The sequence below is a fragment of the Dysidea avara genome, chromosome 9, assembly GCF_963678975.1.
Source record: "Dysidea avara chromosome 9, odDysAvar1.4, whole genome shotgun sequence".
In the NCBI taxonomy this organism is placed as follows: Eukaryota; Metazoa; Porifera; class Demospongiae; order Dictyoceratida; family Dysideidae; genus Dysidea; species Dysidea avara.
In genome coordinates, this window is record NC_089280.1 from 19,110,286 (window position 1) to 19,129,174 (window position 18,889).

At 37.9% G+C, this 18,889-nt stretch overlaps 1 protein-coding gene across 3 annotated transcripts in view; it reads right to left on the bottom strand.

Moving 5' to 3' along the window:
• Positions 1-1,126: 1,126 nt before the first annotated feature.
• The window catches only part of LOC136265462 (tyrosine-protein kinase Abl-like), a 57,366-nt gene continuing 39,603 nt past the window's right edge, over positions 1,127-18,889 (bottom strand). Inside the window, exons 8-12 of one of the 3 annotated variants that reach the window (XM_066060336.1) lie at positions 13,170-13,354; positions 12,640-12,792; positions 1,964-2,044; positions 1,862-1,909; positions 1,622-1,791 (exon numbers count right to left, since the gene is read on the bottom strand). In XM_066060336.1, the coding sequence (XP_065916408.1) occupies positions 1,766-1,791; positions 1,862-1,909; positions 1,964-2,044; positions 12,640-12,792; positions 13,170-13,354 (493 nt within the window). In that variant the 3' untranslated portion in view covers positions 1,622-1,765. Of the gene's footprint in view, positions 1,910-1,963; positions 2,045-12,639; positions 12,793-12,852; positions 12,887-13,169; positions 13,355-18,889 lie in introns of those variants that run through there. The other 2 variants (XM_066060335.1, XR_010705536.1) reach the window with 2 other exon arrangements.

An 18,889-nucleotide genomic window follows, 5' to 3' on the forward strand; every position in this document is an offset into this window, starting at 1 on the left:
TTGCAAAAAAATATCTTAGCAGGCTAAGTGTGGATGAGATATAGTGCTGCAGATGATAGTTTTCATACTCAATAACCGTGGAGGATTCTCAAAAGTCAATAGTGTTATGTGTGGTGACTGTTCTATTAAAGTATCTTGACTTCGGGGGAGTTTGGATCCGATAAGGTGACAAAAGAATGAATCTTTTGTCAACTGCACTACATGTTGATCAAACTGGTGCACACTTATGCATGGTATTGACAATTACTGCTACTTTCTACATTCATTTTGTACATAATACTATGTGCTTAACTAATGTGCACAATAACTCTTACAGAAGAACTAGAATTTATGTTGTTAAGTAACAATTACATGCAGAGGAAATTGTTATGACAGATGTAATATGCATTTACTAAGTATGTCAAATTCATATTGGCTATGTAGAAAATTGTTCTCTATGTAAAGATAAATGGTCTGTTGACTGAGATGTAGGAGAGGACTGTCAAGTTTTGCCTTCATGCTATACCCATGGAGGACTGAGGAATATAGAATATCAACATATATATATATATATATATATATATATATACAAATTTTGAAGGATTTAAATCTCATGGATTTAGTGATTGCTTGGCAATGCTTGCTGTCTGTGTAATTTTTATCCTAAAAAGTTCGTATTTCACTTTTATGCTATAGTAATGGGCACTCTGCATGAAAGATAAGTGATCCTTTAACACTAAACTGTGAAAAATCCTAAAATGAATTGGCTATTCATCATGAACATTACACTGTGCTGTTGATCATGACTCTATAAGTAGGACATGGACATGCAATGTTGTCATTTGCAACTATTAATGAATTTCTATGACCCTGTATTTTCATTATTACAGAAAACACCATACAGTAGCTGTAGCTACACCAAAGTTTCAAATCATTTTCACTGCTAGAGGTTTCCCAGCACCATATTAACTGTGCTGTATCTTGCCACTGTTGCTACTATACAAAGAAAGAGAAAAGGATGACAATTTTCAGCCATAGCTGATCCTGGTAGTACAGTAAGTATAATGATATGAGCTATGTGGTTACTCAGCTATTGTACCAGGAGCTCATAAGCACCGCAAAACTTTGCATACAAACCTAAAAGATGTATCTTTATGAACTTACAATTTCGAAAAGTACATACACTACAATTAATGGTTGCATATACACACATACATGCACTAAAACGTTTATTTGTTTGAGTATAGTTTATTATATAAATCCCCGCAGGATTTAGAAATACCATTCACAGATACTTCAAGCTGACTGGTATAATCACACGATGGATTGGAATTTATCTGTGTCAGTAGATTTCTGAAATCCCCTATCTTTTCTCTCAACTTGCCAATAGCAATCATCGTGGAAACTAAATAGCTGGTGTTCTGAGTTTGGGCTAGTTGTAACATCTTTTCCGACAGTTGGGCAAAGTGCTCCAAGGATCTGTTGAAAACGCTAAAACTCTCCGAGGCAATGTCTATTAAATTTGCAGAGATGCTTGTGATTTCTTCCATGATATGGTTAGGGTCATCACTAATTGGTTGCAGCAAACTGAAATCATTTGAATCCTGTGACATGTTAGTTTTACTTCTGATGGAAGACGATACTACTATAGAGCTATGCTTAGTCGATTTTGACTGTAATAGTACACTATTCTTTACAGTTGTTTCACTGGTTTGCAAAGAGACTGGTAGAACCTTGCCTTTATTTTGCAGTTTCATCACAGGTTTTGGTAGGGTCTTAGGAGATTTCATTGACATGGGGTTAGAAGCAGATCTATCACGAGCAATGTTGTAATAAACTTTATTGCAAAGCTGAGAACAAGAGACATTCTCCAATGACCTACTTCGCTTTGAATGGGACAAAGAATCGGCTTGAGTGTCATCTTCAGCAACTACAGATAGTGAACAACAGTCATGGGTGATGACATATCAAGCATGCAACTAACCTTCATCACTGCTTGACAGCTCACATAGCTCTTGATAAAGTACCTTAAATGTTGGCCTGTCATTCTCCTCCCAAGTCCAACCTAAATGTGAAAAAGTACTTATTGAAACACCTCAGTCCCACAACCATACATATCACCAGTGTTATGATGTTGAAATACACGTGGTGAAGAGGACACAAGGCATCAAATGAATTCTTGTTATAGCACACTCTAGTTAATTAATACACATGTACATGTGCATACAAAGTCTAGTAACACATCTCTCCTAAAAAAACAGGAAGTCTGTTATGGCTCTCTGTCTAAAATAAATATACATACAAAAAGCATAGGGGGTGAATATTATTAAGTCAATAACACAATAAATGTCAGTCATACAAGCAACACCAACTTATTTTAGTCAAAAGTACTTATAACAGGCTATTTGCAGTTAATTAAAACTCTTAAGGTGATGTTGACTACAGGGTTAATAAACGCACAGCATTAATTTTATAAACGGTACAAAATAGCCTTTGACACTTGGTACAGTGGTAATACTGTTTCAAGTAAGAGGTCAGTAGTTTGATTCCCGCTGTAGGTAAATTGTTTTTCGTTTTTAGACTACTTTCAGGAATTCGTTTTTTATGAAGTGTTTTGACTGCTCTATCAGGTATCTATTAGAGTATATCAATATTTTTCACAGTTTTCAGCCCCCACTCCAAGAAGGATAATTTCAGCAAGATATCATTCTGAGCGGAAGCTAAGCCCCCCAGTCAAGGGGGACTTCAGCATCCTAGCCCCTCTTTCCGCCACCTATACTTTATGTAGAAATGTCAGACTCAACAGATTGTGGTCATTGAAAAAACAGGGCCCTTTAGCTGCAGTGACATAAACCTGAAAGTATTACAGAGCCAATACCAATTTGAAAGTTAGCAATTCTTTTCCAGCTATACAATATGTCTTCTGGGAGATGGTAGATTTTTTTGGATAAGTAACACAATCGATGATCAATCCCTCTATCATCTTCTTGAAGGAGAACAACCCCTGCTCCAACATCACTAGCATCCACAGCTAGTTTGAGTTTCTTGGTGATGCTAGGACTGGACAGTGTGTAAGAATACCTTTTTCTGGATTGCAGATTGACATTCTCAGAACTTTCACTGTTTGTGCAGTAGATTTGTCAGTGATTCAACAATAACTGAGGAGTTCTTGCAAGGATGCCAATAATAGCCAGCCATTCCTAAAAATAACATTAGCTCATTCTTTTTTTTTGGAATAGGAAACTGTGATATGGCATTGACCTTGATTTCACTTCTACAACATGACCTAGATAATTGACTTGTGCACATCTTAATTCATTCTTAACAACTGCAAGATTAATGGCCAATCTTTGCTTCATTAAGCTTACTTATCAAAGGAGATTTTGACATGGTCATTGCAGTTGTCACTGTATATGATTATATCATTGATAAAAGCTTCACATTCTTCTACCTCATAATATACAGTAACATGGAAATGTTGCAAGTGCATTTCTCATGCTGAATGTCATCACCTTATATTGGAACAGCCCATCAGGTGTTATGAATGCTAATAACTCCTTTGTTTTTTTGCTCAGTGGTATCTTACAATAACCCCTCAGCATATCAAATTTGCTAACATACTCTGAGTGGCCAACTCGATCAATGTGATCCTCAGTTCCAGGTAGGGGATATAAATCTGAGCATTGGTTTTATAATGGTCTGCACTATAGTACTCATAAGATCCTTCTCACTTGTGAGTCTGCCTAAACACATTCAATCTGATAAAAGGTATAATTTTATGTCAAAAGTTTTTCAACAGGTGACGCACAAACTCATATCACTCAGCACAGATCTTCAGCTTATCACTCCCATTCCCAAGGTGCCACAGAAAATTCAAAAGGTTAAGACCACGATGAGAAGCTACAGCTATGACAGTCACAAGGATTGAGATAAGGGCATTCACCTCCCAGCTTGAAAATGAGTTTAAGAGATGTTAGACATCAGCCTAGTAAGTCTTTAGGCATGTGCCATTGAGAAGGTTGGTTAGCTGTAAATAATGATCCTGTGTGTGTTTTGGAGTATGTATGTGACAACTTTTTAAGTGGTTAGGAAACATTTGAGTATAGTGCAAATACAAATGAATGTTTGGTACGACTGAAAGCCTGAAGAGTAAGTATTTAATGTTGGTGATAAGGTACTAGTTTTACTACCTATTGCTAGATATCATGGTCCATACACAATGAGCATTGTTTCAATGACATAAACTATGTACTGAGCACTCCCGATAGTAGGTAACAAAGACACAAACTGTGTTCTGTTAACATGCTTATGGGACAGCACATGAAAGGGAATGACTCTGCCAGTATGTCAGTAGCTGCAACTCCACTTCCCCTAATAACAGTTGAATCTGATGGGAATTCAAGCTTAAAAGATGATGAGGATAATCTGTTTGATGACTGTGTAATTAGATTCACAAGTTATTTCCACCCTCAAGTCCAAATTAGGCCATCTCAGTCATCCACAGGCTGCTGAACTACGTATACAGACCCTGATACAGAGTATTAGTAATCTTGCAATATTTTCTCAAGGACAAGTTATGTTATATGTTACACCACAGATGTGGGGAATTCTGAGACTTTTAAACAACATGCTTGTAGAGTAAACCCTGAGAAGCAAAGACTACTCCAACGGGAAGCAAAGTACATGCTGAAGAATAATTTAATTAAACGGAGCCACAGTGCTTGGAGTTCTTGGTGCTGAAGGATAATATAACAACTAGAAGTTAATATGCTGTGTAGCTTACTATTCCAAACATATGGAGTGTTTACAAAAGTAGTACAGATAAACATTAGTTGTGGCTAGTAGTGGAGATATAGAAAGAGAATGTCAATATAGATCCTTACAATTGAGATTAAAACACATTTGACTGATCATGAGTAACTGGACTCGTTGCCAAAAAATGCTACCTAATCTGTTTTTGTTTACTCATACAATGAACTGGCAAAGATAACTAGGTTGTTCTATTATAGTCTTCAAGAAGGTTACTAGTCTAGAGACTTGTAATTTCATTGTTTTTTTTGTATTGGTAAAGATAATATTTTGTGTTATTAAACTGGTTGCAGTTCTCTCTTGCATTCCAATCGTGAGATTGATATATGAAATTTGGTGATCATGTACATTATTACATGCTAAATTACATCACCATTGGCAGGATAGGGCAGAGTTTTGAGGGGCAGTGATATTAGTAACTGGTCAATAATTCATACAAGTAGATAAAAAAATTGGAATTTTTTTCAACTAGAGTAGGGACCATAGCACATTGATAAAAGTACTGAAACAGTGCGCAACATTAAATCACAGTAAAACAATAAGAAGTGTTATATCCCTACTGTGCATTTCCTTGCTTTACTGTGATTTAATTATTGTGGTAGGGAGTTTGTTTCAGTACCCTACTACAATCCAGCTTGATCCAACTTGTTTCAGTGCCTTTTATCAATGTACTATGGTCCCTACTCTAGTTGAAAATTCCAATTTTTGTGTACTTGTTTGGTAATTTTTGTAAAATAAAATTATTATGACTGGTGAACCCTCACATACCATATCAAAAGAAATGGTGCCACATGCCCCAGCTACCAATCATCATCTAAAAAGTGAATGCTTTGTTGTCAGCTATATAATATGTATGTTCAACCTGTTACACAACATTACAAATCAAGAACTAATCTCTGCAATCAAAGTATATAGCCACTATGAAAAATACGGATGAGCTCCACTATAAAGGAAAGCCATCATGCACCACTGCCAAATCAACACCTTTCACTGTCAGCAAAGGGACACAGGAGACCACTGGTAAGTCCATGAAGAATGCATTGTACATACTGCAAATATGCCAAAAGGCATGTGTCTGGCTGAAGCAACATCGAACAGTGAAAAAATCAAGCCCATAATCTTAGCCGTTATCAAATTACACTTGTCTGAAGGCATCAGTCAGTTAGTCAGTCAGTCACTAGAAAATTCCGTTTAATACTTTTTTCACACAAAAATTTCATAGCAACTTGATGAAAGTGTTTTGGGTCCATCTGAAGGCTTGTTTGGGCTTAGTTTTACCTAACCAATATTGCCTCATTGTTGTCAGGTAAACCTAAGATTGTTTTTAGGGTGATGTTTTCATGAGCCTTTGTGGTTCCTACTGTGCAGATATTGTACTGTATGATAAGATGTGGTCAATAACAAATATACCATTGGTCGATAATTCCTAGTTTACACAGAGCATTAAAGTGAATAAGTCTGTGAAAATGAGACAAATAGTTGAAAGACAGCCAGAAGCAATGGTGAAAGTTTGTAGGACTTTCCTTTAGTGATAAATAACATAACTTGGTTGATGATTAGTTGCATGCTTACACCATGTTTTAGGTGGTTTTACAATTGTAGTAATACATTTTTAGAGGTATAGCTACACCTGGGCCTGCCCAGGCAGGCCCAGGCAATCATTACTGATGCCTTGGCAGTGAGTCTGATAGTGACATCGCCTGCCATTATTGCAAACTAAAATGTACTATACTTTCTATCTCTTTGAAGTGTCCTGTGATACTTTCCAACAGTTGCTATAAAAAATCACATATACTTGAGTTTACCAAGACTCCTCCATCAATTTAGTAAACTTCGATATAATGTTCAGCACCACATGATTACTTATAAGATTTGAGCGGTCAAGAGTCAAACATGTGCTGCAAAGTTTGGTGAGGACAACAGTGCAAAAGTAATCATTTTATTAGACATTTCTTATATATATAGTAATGTTAGACTGATGAAAATTGACAAAAAGCCAATTCCTACCACAGGCCAGTCATGTACAGGCCAGATGGAAGGAGTTGTGGTGTCCGTCTTACTGGAGGTGGATCTTTGTTTATTCAAGCTTTCTCAATGTTGGTTATGAAGTATGCTAGTTAGTGCGTGCAAGTAGAGGAAAAAGAAGTCGATACTGGGATAAGTCAGTCTACCATTGTTGAGTTTAGCTTCTATACTCTTCATATTTAGTCCAACAAGCTGTACAAATAGCAGTATAGCTATAAGCTATTGATAGGTAAATGTATTCACTTTTAAGCAGTTTTTTTTTCAAGAGCAAATGTGTAATAAAGAGTCCACAGAGATGGGTTCACATTTCTTGCTAGGTAGTTTGCATGGGGACTGAGTCAGACCCTGTGCCCAGGCAGTCCTGAAGCTAGCTACGTCCCTGTAAATTTAATTGTATACATCAGTGGTTGTGATGATCTTGGCTGGTTCGTCACCTTCTCTCCTAATCTATACATATGTATGTAGCAATTCACATATCACAAACCTGCAACAGGAAGCACAAGTATATTATATTGTATAATCCTTCTCTGTTTGATAGTTGAGCAATGCACCACAGAGGACACGTCATCATAGTAAAAAACTAGGATTGATCCTTGAAGCATACCAGATATTACTAATATATAGCCAGCTGGATATAAGGCATTAAATTTTTTTAAAGCAACAAACATTGAAGCAAAAGCAGTCTAAAAACAGTTTGTATATAATACTACAGTGTTTCAATTAGTGATACCCAGCTCTTATAAACAGGGAAATAGTATATCTACTTGAGCAAAAACTATGCTGAGAACCACTAAATTGGATATTAGAAACAGTTTGTTGCAAACAATTTGTTCCACAACTTGATACGACAGCTTAGTATTAGTGTATGTAATCTTAGAGTGCACATGTATAGTTGTATATTCTATCTAATTGGTGCACATATGATTGTAATTGTATTATTATTGAATTGTACTAATCACTGTCAATTGTCAGCCAGTTAACATTATACAGTATGGTGTCAGAATGGGATTTCTTTTTCTAGTGCTGAACAAAGTGAACTGGAAAGAGAAGTGGAGAGGAGAAAATGGCAGTTTCATTTCAATTCTCCGCACCTGAGAGTTTTAGCATCATGAACCCGGAAGAATGGCCAAAGTAGATATGAAGGCTGCGCTTTAAAGGTATCATCTAACTAGCTGCCAAAGTAAAAAATGACAGCAGAAGTTCAAGTGAATGACCTGATTTATCACATGGGGGACCAAGCAGACAACATACTAACTTCTTTTGGACTATATCGGATGGCAATAAAGAAGATGTATGACATGGTAAAAGAGAAGTTTGAGAAGCAATTTATCAAATGTCAGAATAAGATTTATGAACGAGCTAAGTTCAACCAAAGGAGACAACTTCCATCAATAATTTCTTTACATTCTTGTCGAACACTGCAAATATGGGGACTTGCATAAGGAAATTGTATTGTAGTTGGATTACAAGATGTTACACTCACTGAGAAACTGCAGTTAGACCCAGACCTCACCTTTACAAAAGCAATCACAACAGTTCAGCAGTCTGAAACAGTCAAAAAGCAACAAGCAATAGTAAGAGAAGAGCATCCTATAGTCTGTTCACGTTCACCTGAGCCCTCGTTTCTTGTTAATAACTCTTGTTACATGGGCCAGCTGCCCAAACATTTAGTAGTGCTGTGAAGCCCTTTAAATGCCGGAAATGTTAATCAAAAAAGCGCTTTGATAGGGCAAGAACAAGTGAGTTATGTGGCTTTAAAAATATCCCATACATTTAGCATGGATGGTTCGGGAGCGCAAACATGTTTATAACATGAAAACATGCTTGTTCCAGTACAAAACCATTGGGAGTGAACACATGTTCACCTCTTTGACATTACTATATTTGGCAGGGGCTCAGGTGAACGTGACCGACTATAGTATAGACAAAGTTAAGAAATCGTACAAAGACAAGGAATTTATGCTCATCACTCATGCGCCTCAGAATGGCACCTGCACCAGATGTGGGAAGTCACCATCCCACCTTCGATAGCACTGTCCTGCAAGAGAAGCAACATTTCATAAGTGCCAAAAGAAAAGACATTATCAAACACTTTGTAAGTCAAGGAAAAGGGTAGTCAATATAGTCAGTAATACACATGAGGAAGAACCAGTGACAATTTTCTTGGAGCAGTTCATTCCTCAGAAAGCAAAGCTTGGACAGTGAACCTGTATCTTAATGACACACAGCTAGAAGTCAAAATTGACACTGGTGCAGAAGTGACAGTAAGTCCAGAGTCAGTAGCTACCCCATTTCATCACTCTTACGAAAATCTTCTCGAGGCCTCCGAGAACCAGGGAAACCTCTTTACAAGTTTGTGGAGAGTTCACAGGAACATTGCAAAAAGATGCATGCTGTATGTAGTGAAAACCTCCACACACCATTACTGGGAATGCCAGCAATTACCAACCTTAACCTTGTTGCCAAAGTTTGTGGTGTTAAGTTGGACAGAGCTGTTGTTTTTTTTCCATTCCAAAGTTGGTGAACCGCTTGCATACCCAAGTCACAGCAAGAGCTTCATGTTTTATTTGAGCATACCTCTGTTCTATGCTGGTCATTGCTCGAAAGCTGTAAGCCACTGGTTTCCACTGACCATTGGTTTGTTTCTGGAGGAATGCTGCACTAAGCCCATATGATGAGGCATCGGCTGATACCTTTGTAGGCAATGATAAATCATCCAAGCACAAAACTGGGGTAGAGCTAAGAATAGTCTTGGTGATATGGAAAGCACTCTGCTGTGGTTGATCCCAAACCCACTGGTTCTTACTGTGAAGTAAGTCACATAAAGGCTTTGTAGTGTCTGCCAGTTCAGGCGAAAATTAATTGGTTACACATTCCCAAAAATCGTCTCAACAAATTACATGGATATTCTCTGGGTCTGGTTTTATTTCCTCATGGTCTAGAACATGACCCAAGTACTTAATTGAAGTTTTTGAAAACTCATACTTCTCATAGTTCAAAGTAATATGGCATTTTGAAGCCATTATAAGGTGGCCAGTAACCATTTGTCATGTTGTTCTTGATTAGATCCGTTAACTAAAATGTCATCCATTAAGCAGATAACCCCTTCTAAGCCTTCCAGAGTATAATGTTCATATGTTGAAATACCAAAAGGTAAACAATTGAAACAAAACCTACCAAGGGGTGTTATGAAGGTCGTTAACAAAGATGATTACTTTGAAAACTCAACTTGCTAGAACCCTGAGTTCGCACTAATTTTGCTGAAAAGTTAAGCATTGCTTATAGTGTGTGATTAACAGATGAGAGAATATGTCTCTCTCGTTTGACACATTTATTCAATTGTGTGAGATCTACACAAATACGTACCTTGCTGTTTGACTTAGGTACAACAACAACACCAATCTGTATAGGGCATTCTACTCTGGAGATGATATTTTCTTGTTCCATTTTGTCAAGCTCGTCTTTAACTTGTGCCATCACTGGTAGTGAAATGCGTCAAGGGGTTGTCAGGGCAAAGGGCATTACACAATTTGATGTCATACTCTCCCTGCAACTTTCCTAAACCACTAAACAACATCCATGGCAGAGGGTTGAAAGTGATTTGTTTGAATTAGAGATGGACCGATACCACTTTTTACCGATACTTCTGATACGAGTATTTGTACTGAAATTATCTGCCGATACTGATTCCAATACCGATACTAAGCATTGAAGCCTAGACAAGTTTATTATAGAAGTTTCACTGTTGTGATACATAGCTAACTATTAAAATAATTAAATATCACAGTAATTTCGTGGGCGGCCGATACTTTTACAATGTTTGTTACAGCCTTGCAACCAAACCTTTTCATGAAAAAGCAAGCCAAGTAGTTGTAAACTTATTTCTTTGAGGAACAACTGCACTGCCATTTAATTACAAAGGATTCATATGCTCTAATATATTAGGATACACATGGAGCAATTGTAGCAATACTTGGAAAAGAGTAACAAAGGCTTTATTTTCACTGCTTTGCTACTGGAAACTAAGCTAGAGATGGTTTAATAAGAGTGGTGAGTGTATACTGGTGGTATCTGTACCTTGTACGTATTACCGATCCGATCCGATCCTGGCGATCCTATACCACTGGTATCGGCATTGATACCGATACTGATATCGGTATCGGCCCACCTTTAGTTTGAATACAATGCTCAAAGTATGTATTGCGTGAGATTGTTAAATTCAGTACACTGATGTCATTACTGTTCTTGTTAACCATTAAAATCAATAGTCGTTTGGTATGGAATTCCACAAGTTGTGATCTCAGATAATGGCCTGCAATATTCTGCAACAGTTTTCTCCAAGTTTGCTACAGATTATGGCTTTGTACACATAACAAGCAGTCCTAAGTATCTCCAAGCAAATGGAGAGGCTGAAAAAGTCATCAGAACGTTCAAGGGCTTATAGAAAAAGTGTGATAAAGCTGAAGACCTTTACCTTGCTTTAATGGTTTATTGAGTTACTTCACTAGCATGCAGATATAGTCCTGCAGCTATTCTAATGGATCATTCAATAAGAAAAACTGTACCAATTTCATTAGAGTTGTTAAAGCCCACAGTATCAGACCTTGCAATACTGAGAGAGCAAGAGCAGAAAGCTAATGACAAACAGAAGCATAACTTTGACCGCAGACATAAGGTTCTTCCTTGACTGGGGACAGAGTATGGTTACCTAGTGAAGAGATGTCTGCTACTGTACAGGCTGATGCAAGAGTGAGATCCTACGAACTCTTAACCAGCACTGGTAGCGTTACAAGAAGAAATAGGAGTCAGTTAAGGAAATTACCAAATTCTGAAGAACAGTCCAATGATGTTGTAAATGATGAATCTTCTTCAGTGACAGTTGAAGTGACACCTCATAGCACAGAGCTGTTGCCAGTTACTACATCCTCTGGCAGAGTTGTCAAACCTCCTCAAAAGTTTTGAAATGAACTCTAAACACTGAACAGCAACCAATAAGGGGGATGTTGTATTAATGTATGTGTGTATGTAATACTAGAGTGCATGTGTGTAGTTGTATTCTATCTAATTGGTGAACATGTGATTGTAGTTGTATTACTATTGAATCATACTAATCACTGTCAATTGTCAGTAGATAAATGTTTATCAATCTTTCGGTGCACAGGTACATACCAAGTTAGCAGTGACCCTATCATGAGGGGAATAGTCTGTATACATGATTAACTAATTTTATTAAACAACCTGGACAGGATACACATATAGATGCAGCAGCTGTCTTTAGCAAGAAAGGTCAGGCAGGACAACAAGTCTTTGATCTTTGTACACATCTTCAGGTGTAAATGATATTGTAATTGAAATAAATAAGAAAGGTTTCAGCTAGATCATGCAATCCAGTAAGGTTATTTATACCATCACCATGATTGAGCTGGCAAATCAATTGTTGGGTAAGTCTATATCTCTTTACTTCACCACTTATTTATTTTTGTTTATTAAGGCTTTACAGCACAAGTGCTGAAGGTCTGTAAGACACCTGGTCCTACAGCCTGTTTACAACACAGGTATAATCAATGAAGAAAGAATGATGGTTAGTATCTTACTGATTTGACATTGCACCAATCCTTTAGACAAATAGAACTTCCCTTGAGTGTGTGATTAAAATGATATCCAGGTTTTCGCAGTTGGTGCTGTTCTTCACCAACAAAGTAAAGTTTATGGATATTTCTTTAATAATATGCCCACACTGCATATATTCCCAGCACAAACAAGTATTATAACATTCAACAATCTTTCATAACAAAAACAGATACACGATGAACTTTATAAACTTACATTTTTTCATCATAGAGTAGATATTTCTAGGGCAGCCAACAGGACACTCCAATTGATAGCCATTCTCCAACACCTTGAACACTTGTGACAACTCCACATCAGGATATGGTGATTTACCCTGTGAGGTTAGCTCCCAAAGCACTACTCCAAAAGCTAAAATAGAATAATACTGTATGTGTGGTGTGAAACATGGCCATGACAAAGTAAACCCACATAACAAAATGACTGTACAGCGTTCTCTTGAAAACTGTAGAAAAATTAAGACAAACAGTAGTAAAAGGTGTGACCAAGGAAGTGACCACACACACACACACACACACACACACACCTACACGCCCACACACACGCCCACACACCCACACACACACACACACACACACACACACACGCACGCATGCACACAAACACACACACAAAGAAGGAACCATAAAAGACTAGGATAACTGTAACAAGAGACATGTTGCTATTATGCTCAATAAGAATTGAATCATCATAACATGACAATATCCCAAGTTGTGTCCACTACTCACACCAAACATCTGACTTGGTTGAGAAATTATGGTATGCCAATCCCTCAGGTGCAGTCCACTTGATAGGGAACTTGATGTGAGCACAAGCATCATAAATTTCAGCATCCAACAAACGTGACAGCCCAAATTCAGCAACTTTAATGAGGTGGTTTTCTCCAACCAAACAATTGTGTGCTGTCAAATCTCTGCATGGAACAATAAAAAATAGTTGAAACAAATTTGTTAAAAGAAATGTAAAATGAATGACACAGATAATATCTTTGTAGTCATGCATGCATGCATGTATCTAAATAAAAGTTATACAGTCTGTAGTATATAGGCAACAAGATGGTGAAACTTAAAGAATTGGAGCATGAGGTTGTTATACTAGTTACAGACAGTGTTGGACTCATTATTGCTTATAAAGTATGGCAGTACATACAGTGTATATAGTGTATAGTAGGGATCATGGAGGTTAGAGATTTCTTTCCCAAGAATATTACCCAAAAACCAGCCTCACTTTTTCTTCACAACAGGTTGCATTGTCTAGGCATATACTGTAAATGTCTTCAGAGTGACCCCAAACCAATCCAACAAGCTTCTATGTATATGAAATTTTTAAACATGTTTTGACTGAAGTTTCTACTAACTGACTGACTGCCTGCCCAATGCCTCCAGCCAAGCATAACTTGACTATGGATAAAGCTTCAGGCTTAATTTCTTCACTGTTAGATGTCACTTCAACCCAAGATGTGCCTTTTCACCAACTGCAGCAGCTACACTACATTCATCATGGACCTACCTTTGTCCTTCTTTGTGTCCCATCTCTTTCTCCCCTATCGGATAGGTGTTGAGTGGTGGTAACTCCTGGCATGGCTTTAGTGCTTTTTTCTGTAGTGTGAGTGGATTGAGAAGCATTTCTCACACTGTTCTTCAATTGTAATGCTGTACAACAGGTGATGAAACATAGTTGGAAGGGGCCCTAGCTAGAATTGAAGCAAAATGGCCGCTTTGCACTGGATGATAGTTGGGACCTGAATTCAATCATGATTTCTGTAGTAACTGGAATAATTTCAGAGTGCATTTCTTGTATATACTGTCATTCATTTGTAATGCTGTATAAATTAAATGGGTGGAGCATAGCTGAAAAGAAGCAGAATGGAAACTTGCATTTCAGTCATTGATAATTGAGGAGTGTGTCCAGTCATCTGATTACAATGTTCTTTCCTTTGATGTGGTATGCAATGGTAATGAATTATGTTTTTGCAAAAAACAAGTGGTAAATTTTTTACTTTTGAGTGGGGATCAAAGAAACAATGAAGCAAGGGGGGTCATCTGCACCTGCAGTTACCGGTATACTAGTTGACATTTAATCCCTACTTCAGTCATGGCTATACTATTGACAGGCTGAAGTAGGAATTAATTGTCAGCTACAGTGGAATCTCTCTATTCGGACATTTTGGGATACAGGCCACTTTTTGCTGTAATAATAGAGGTTTTCCTCTTTCACAGGTAAAAATGTATAAACCAGACCTGTTGGGACCAAATTTTTTGTTTTTAATATGGAGTTTTTTTTCTATTGTGTCCTTAATTCAGGGAGTTTGTTATGGGAGGTTCCATAGGAGTAGATGACCCCCCTTGTTTCATTTCTTTTGTGATCCTTACTCAAACGTAAAATTCTAATTTTTCTTTACACTTGTTAAAAGAATATATCTTAAATTGGGAAATTTTTGCTTGAGATAATTTAGTGTAATATAATTTGATGTATTAGATTTTTGTGGGCAGCGTAAGCCACGAAAACATCTTACCAGTGAATTTACACCTCTATGCTATATCTGCAGTAAGCACTCTGTTGGGATTAGAAGCTAGCACCATTGTCACTACATGCCTGTGCTGTTTCCTTGGTCTCATGCACCAGAAATAATTGTGAAATTGCTGCTGAAGATACAAAAGTTGATCAAGGTACGACAATGTTAACCCAGTATCTGTTGTACGTAATTGTAATGGATCCCTGCAGCTGTGACTGAGCTAGGTCTGCCTTAACCTCTTTATTTGGAGCTAATTGAGAATGGCGTGCAAACTAATTCTGGCTGAAAGGGACCTGTAGGCCATTCAATTTTTCTCCAACAGCATATTCAGTTCTCAGCAGTCAAACTAGTGCACTAGTAGTGACCTGTCTAGCCACAAATTTTACGACAAGCCACCAAACAATATTTTCAAATAGAAAACATTCATGAACGTAAATATTTCACAAAATTTATTTTTGTTGGTTGAGACAACTTAATCTAATCCAAAACAGCCAAGCTGTAAAAAAAGAGTGCGGCCCTCAGAAAGGCTATGGTGAAAAAAGATGTGAAATCCAAGGTGGCGGCCAAGAAATGGCTGTGATGGTAAGTTAATGGTAAAAATTTTAATAACAACAATTCAGGTGAATTTGGTGCCTCTTGGTTTTGACACAAAATTCACCTGAATTGTCGTTATTAAAATTTTTACCATTAACCTACCATCACAGCCATTTCTTGGCCACCACCTTGGATTTCACATCTTTTTTCACCATAGCCTTTCTGAGGGCTGCACTCTTTTTTTACAGCTTGGCTGTTTTGGATTAGATTTCACTTCTTTTTGTATTTATATGCCCCAAAGCCGGCCTATGGCCGGCTTTAGGGCTTTTTAACCTATCATTTTTTCTTTACCACAGGAAGAAGAAAAGATGAAGCAGGGTGATTTCTTTGTAGCTGAACTCTCTACAAGGTGATCCTTCTAGCTGATCTCTCTACCGGATGACTTGTTTGTAGCTGAACTCTCTACAGGGTGATTTGATTGTAGCTGAACTCTCTACAAGGTAACTTCTTCTAGCTGATCTTTCTACAGGGCGATTTGTTTGTAGCTGAATTCTCTATGGGGTGATTTGTTTGCAGCTGAACTCTCTACATGGTAGTTTCTTTGTAGCTGAACTCTCTACAATATAACTTCTTCTAGCTGAACTCTCTACAGGGTGGCTTGTTTCTAGCTGATCTCTCCACAGGGTGACTTGTTTCTAGCTGAACTCTCTACAGGTGATTTGTTTGCAGCTGAACTCTCTTACATGGTGGTTTCTTTGTAGCAGAACTCTCTACAAGGTGACTTCTTCTTGCTGATCTCTCTACAGGATGACTTGTTTCTAACTGAACTCTCTACAGGGTGATCTGTTCATAGTGGAACTTTCTACTGGGGGATTTGTTTGCAGCTGAACTCTCTACAGGGTGATTTGATTGTAGCTGAACTCTCTACAAGGTAACTTCTTCTAGCTGATCTTTCTACAGGGCGATTTGTTTGTAGCTGAATTCTCTATGGGGTGATTTGTTTGCAGCTGAACTCTCTACATGGTAGTTTCTTTGTAGCTGAACTCTCTACAATATAACTTCTTCTAGCTGAACTCTCTACAGGGTGGCTTGTTTCTAGCTGATCTCTCCACAGGGTGACTTGTTTCTAGCTGAACTCTCTACAGGTGATTTGTTTGCAGCTGAACTCTCTTACATGGTGGTTTCTTTGTAGCAGAACTCTCTACAAGGTGACTTCTTCTTGCTGATCTCTCTACAGGATGACTTGTTTCTAACTGAACTCTCTACAGGGTGATCTGTTCATAGTGGAACTTTCTACTGGGGGATTTGTTTGCAGCTGAACTCTCTACAGGGTGATTTGATTGTAGCTGAACTCTCTACAAGGTAACTTCTTCTAGCTGATCTTTCTACAGGGCGATTTGTTTGTAGCTGAATTCTCTATGGGGTGATTTGTTTGCAGCTGAACTCTCTACATGGTAGTTTCTTTGTAGCTGAACTCTCTACAATATAACTTCTTCTAGCTGAACTCTCTACAGGGTGGCTTGTTTCTAGCTGATCTCTCCACAGGGTGACTTGTTTCTAGCTGAACTCTCTACAGGTGATTTGTTTGCAGCTGAACTCTCTTACATGGTGGTTTCTTTGTAGCAGAACTCTCTACAAGGTGACTTCTTCTTGCTGATCTCTCTACAGGATGACTTGTTTCTAACTGAACTCTCTACAGGGTGATCTGTTCATAGTGGAACTTTCTACTGGGGGATTTGTTTGCAGCTGAACTCTCTACATGATGGTTTCTTTGTAACTGAACTCTCTACAAGGTAACTCCTTCTAGCTGATCTCTCTACAGGGTAATTTGTTTGTAGCTGAATTCTCTACAGGGTGATTTGTTTGAGCTGAACTCTCTACATGATGGTTTTTTTGTAGCTGAACTCTCTATTAGGTACCTTCTTCTAGCTGATCTGACTACAGGGTGACTTGTTTGTAGCTAAATTCCCTACAGAATAACTTGCAATGTAATATAATTGAGTAAATTATAAATGTAGCTAAATACTTTATTAGGGTGACTGTTCTATTAGAGTATCTATCTCGATCTCACAAGTGCTACACGTAGTTGCCTTTCGAATCATAACTCAGTCAGGGCCGGAGCCCAGAGATTTTGAGTGGTCCGGCCATGCATGGACTACAATGGAGGTCATAGCCGTCATGCACACTATTCAGTTTTTATTGATCTAGCTAATATTATGATTTTAAAATTAAATTAGAGATTATCTGCTTTCATGTTACACTCAACTGGATGTGCTAAGCAAACACAGCATGCCAAGCTAGGGGGATCTGGGGGCATGCTCACCCAGGAAACTTTTTTGAAAGTAAATGCTCTGAAATGGCATCTGGAGGCTATTTTACATGCAAAGTCTTTTCAACATCAATGGTAATTTTGTGTTACAGTATACCAATTAATTCAACTTCATATCTAGTTAGTAGTTAATTCATTTTCATGATACAAAAATTCTCACAGTGAAAGTTTAGTTCTTTGAGATATGATTGTAACTGCTAATGCATGACATGCATGATTAGCCCAACATAATGCATGACATGCATGATTAACCCAACACAATGCATGACATGCATGATTAGCCCAACACAATGCCATGTGCAGATGACTCATTGGAACTTGGAGTAATTTAAAATCACCAGAGATGTAATGGCTTACACAGCAGTCTAGTGTAATTAGGACAGTGGCTATATTCTATACTGAATGTTCTATTAGAGTGTTACGATGACTGTTCTATTAGAGTATATTTTTATGACTGCTCTATTAGAGTATCTCGATCTATTTACAAATTCAAGTAGCTGAAAAGTGGTCCGGTCCGGCCTTCAGTGGTTTGTAATCCGATTTTTCTGTACTACTGCAAGGACTTTCTATGATGATTATTCCAGCTATGTACTGATTTTCAGCTCGTTACTCTAAGCGGTTTTCCTGGTGGACACGAAAACTAATAGTTTTTATTCATAAAAATCGATCGCGTAATTTTGACACAGGTTGGGTTTTGTGTCATACCTCCATGGTCTTTATCTCGATTCCTTTCAAACCACAAAAAGGCACTCCTACAATGGTTACTCCATCTACATATCAATTTTCAACTCATTCTTCCAAGGGGTTTACCCTGTAGGCGTGACACACCTTCGACCTTATTTTACGCAAATAATCGGTCGTAACTCCGTGAATGTTCATCGGATTCCTACCAAAGTTGGTACGGAGGATCTGCCGTAATGAGCCCTTTAAGTGTGCCAAATTTCAGCCAGATTGCGTGACGCATGCGTCTGTGCGCACACAAGATTTAAAAACATTTTGTTTCACGGAACAAGTTTCTGATGTCGGGACTAAGATGCCCAATGTAAGCAACTTGTTCCGTGAAACAAAAC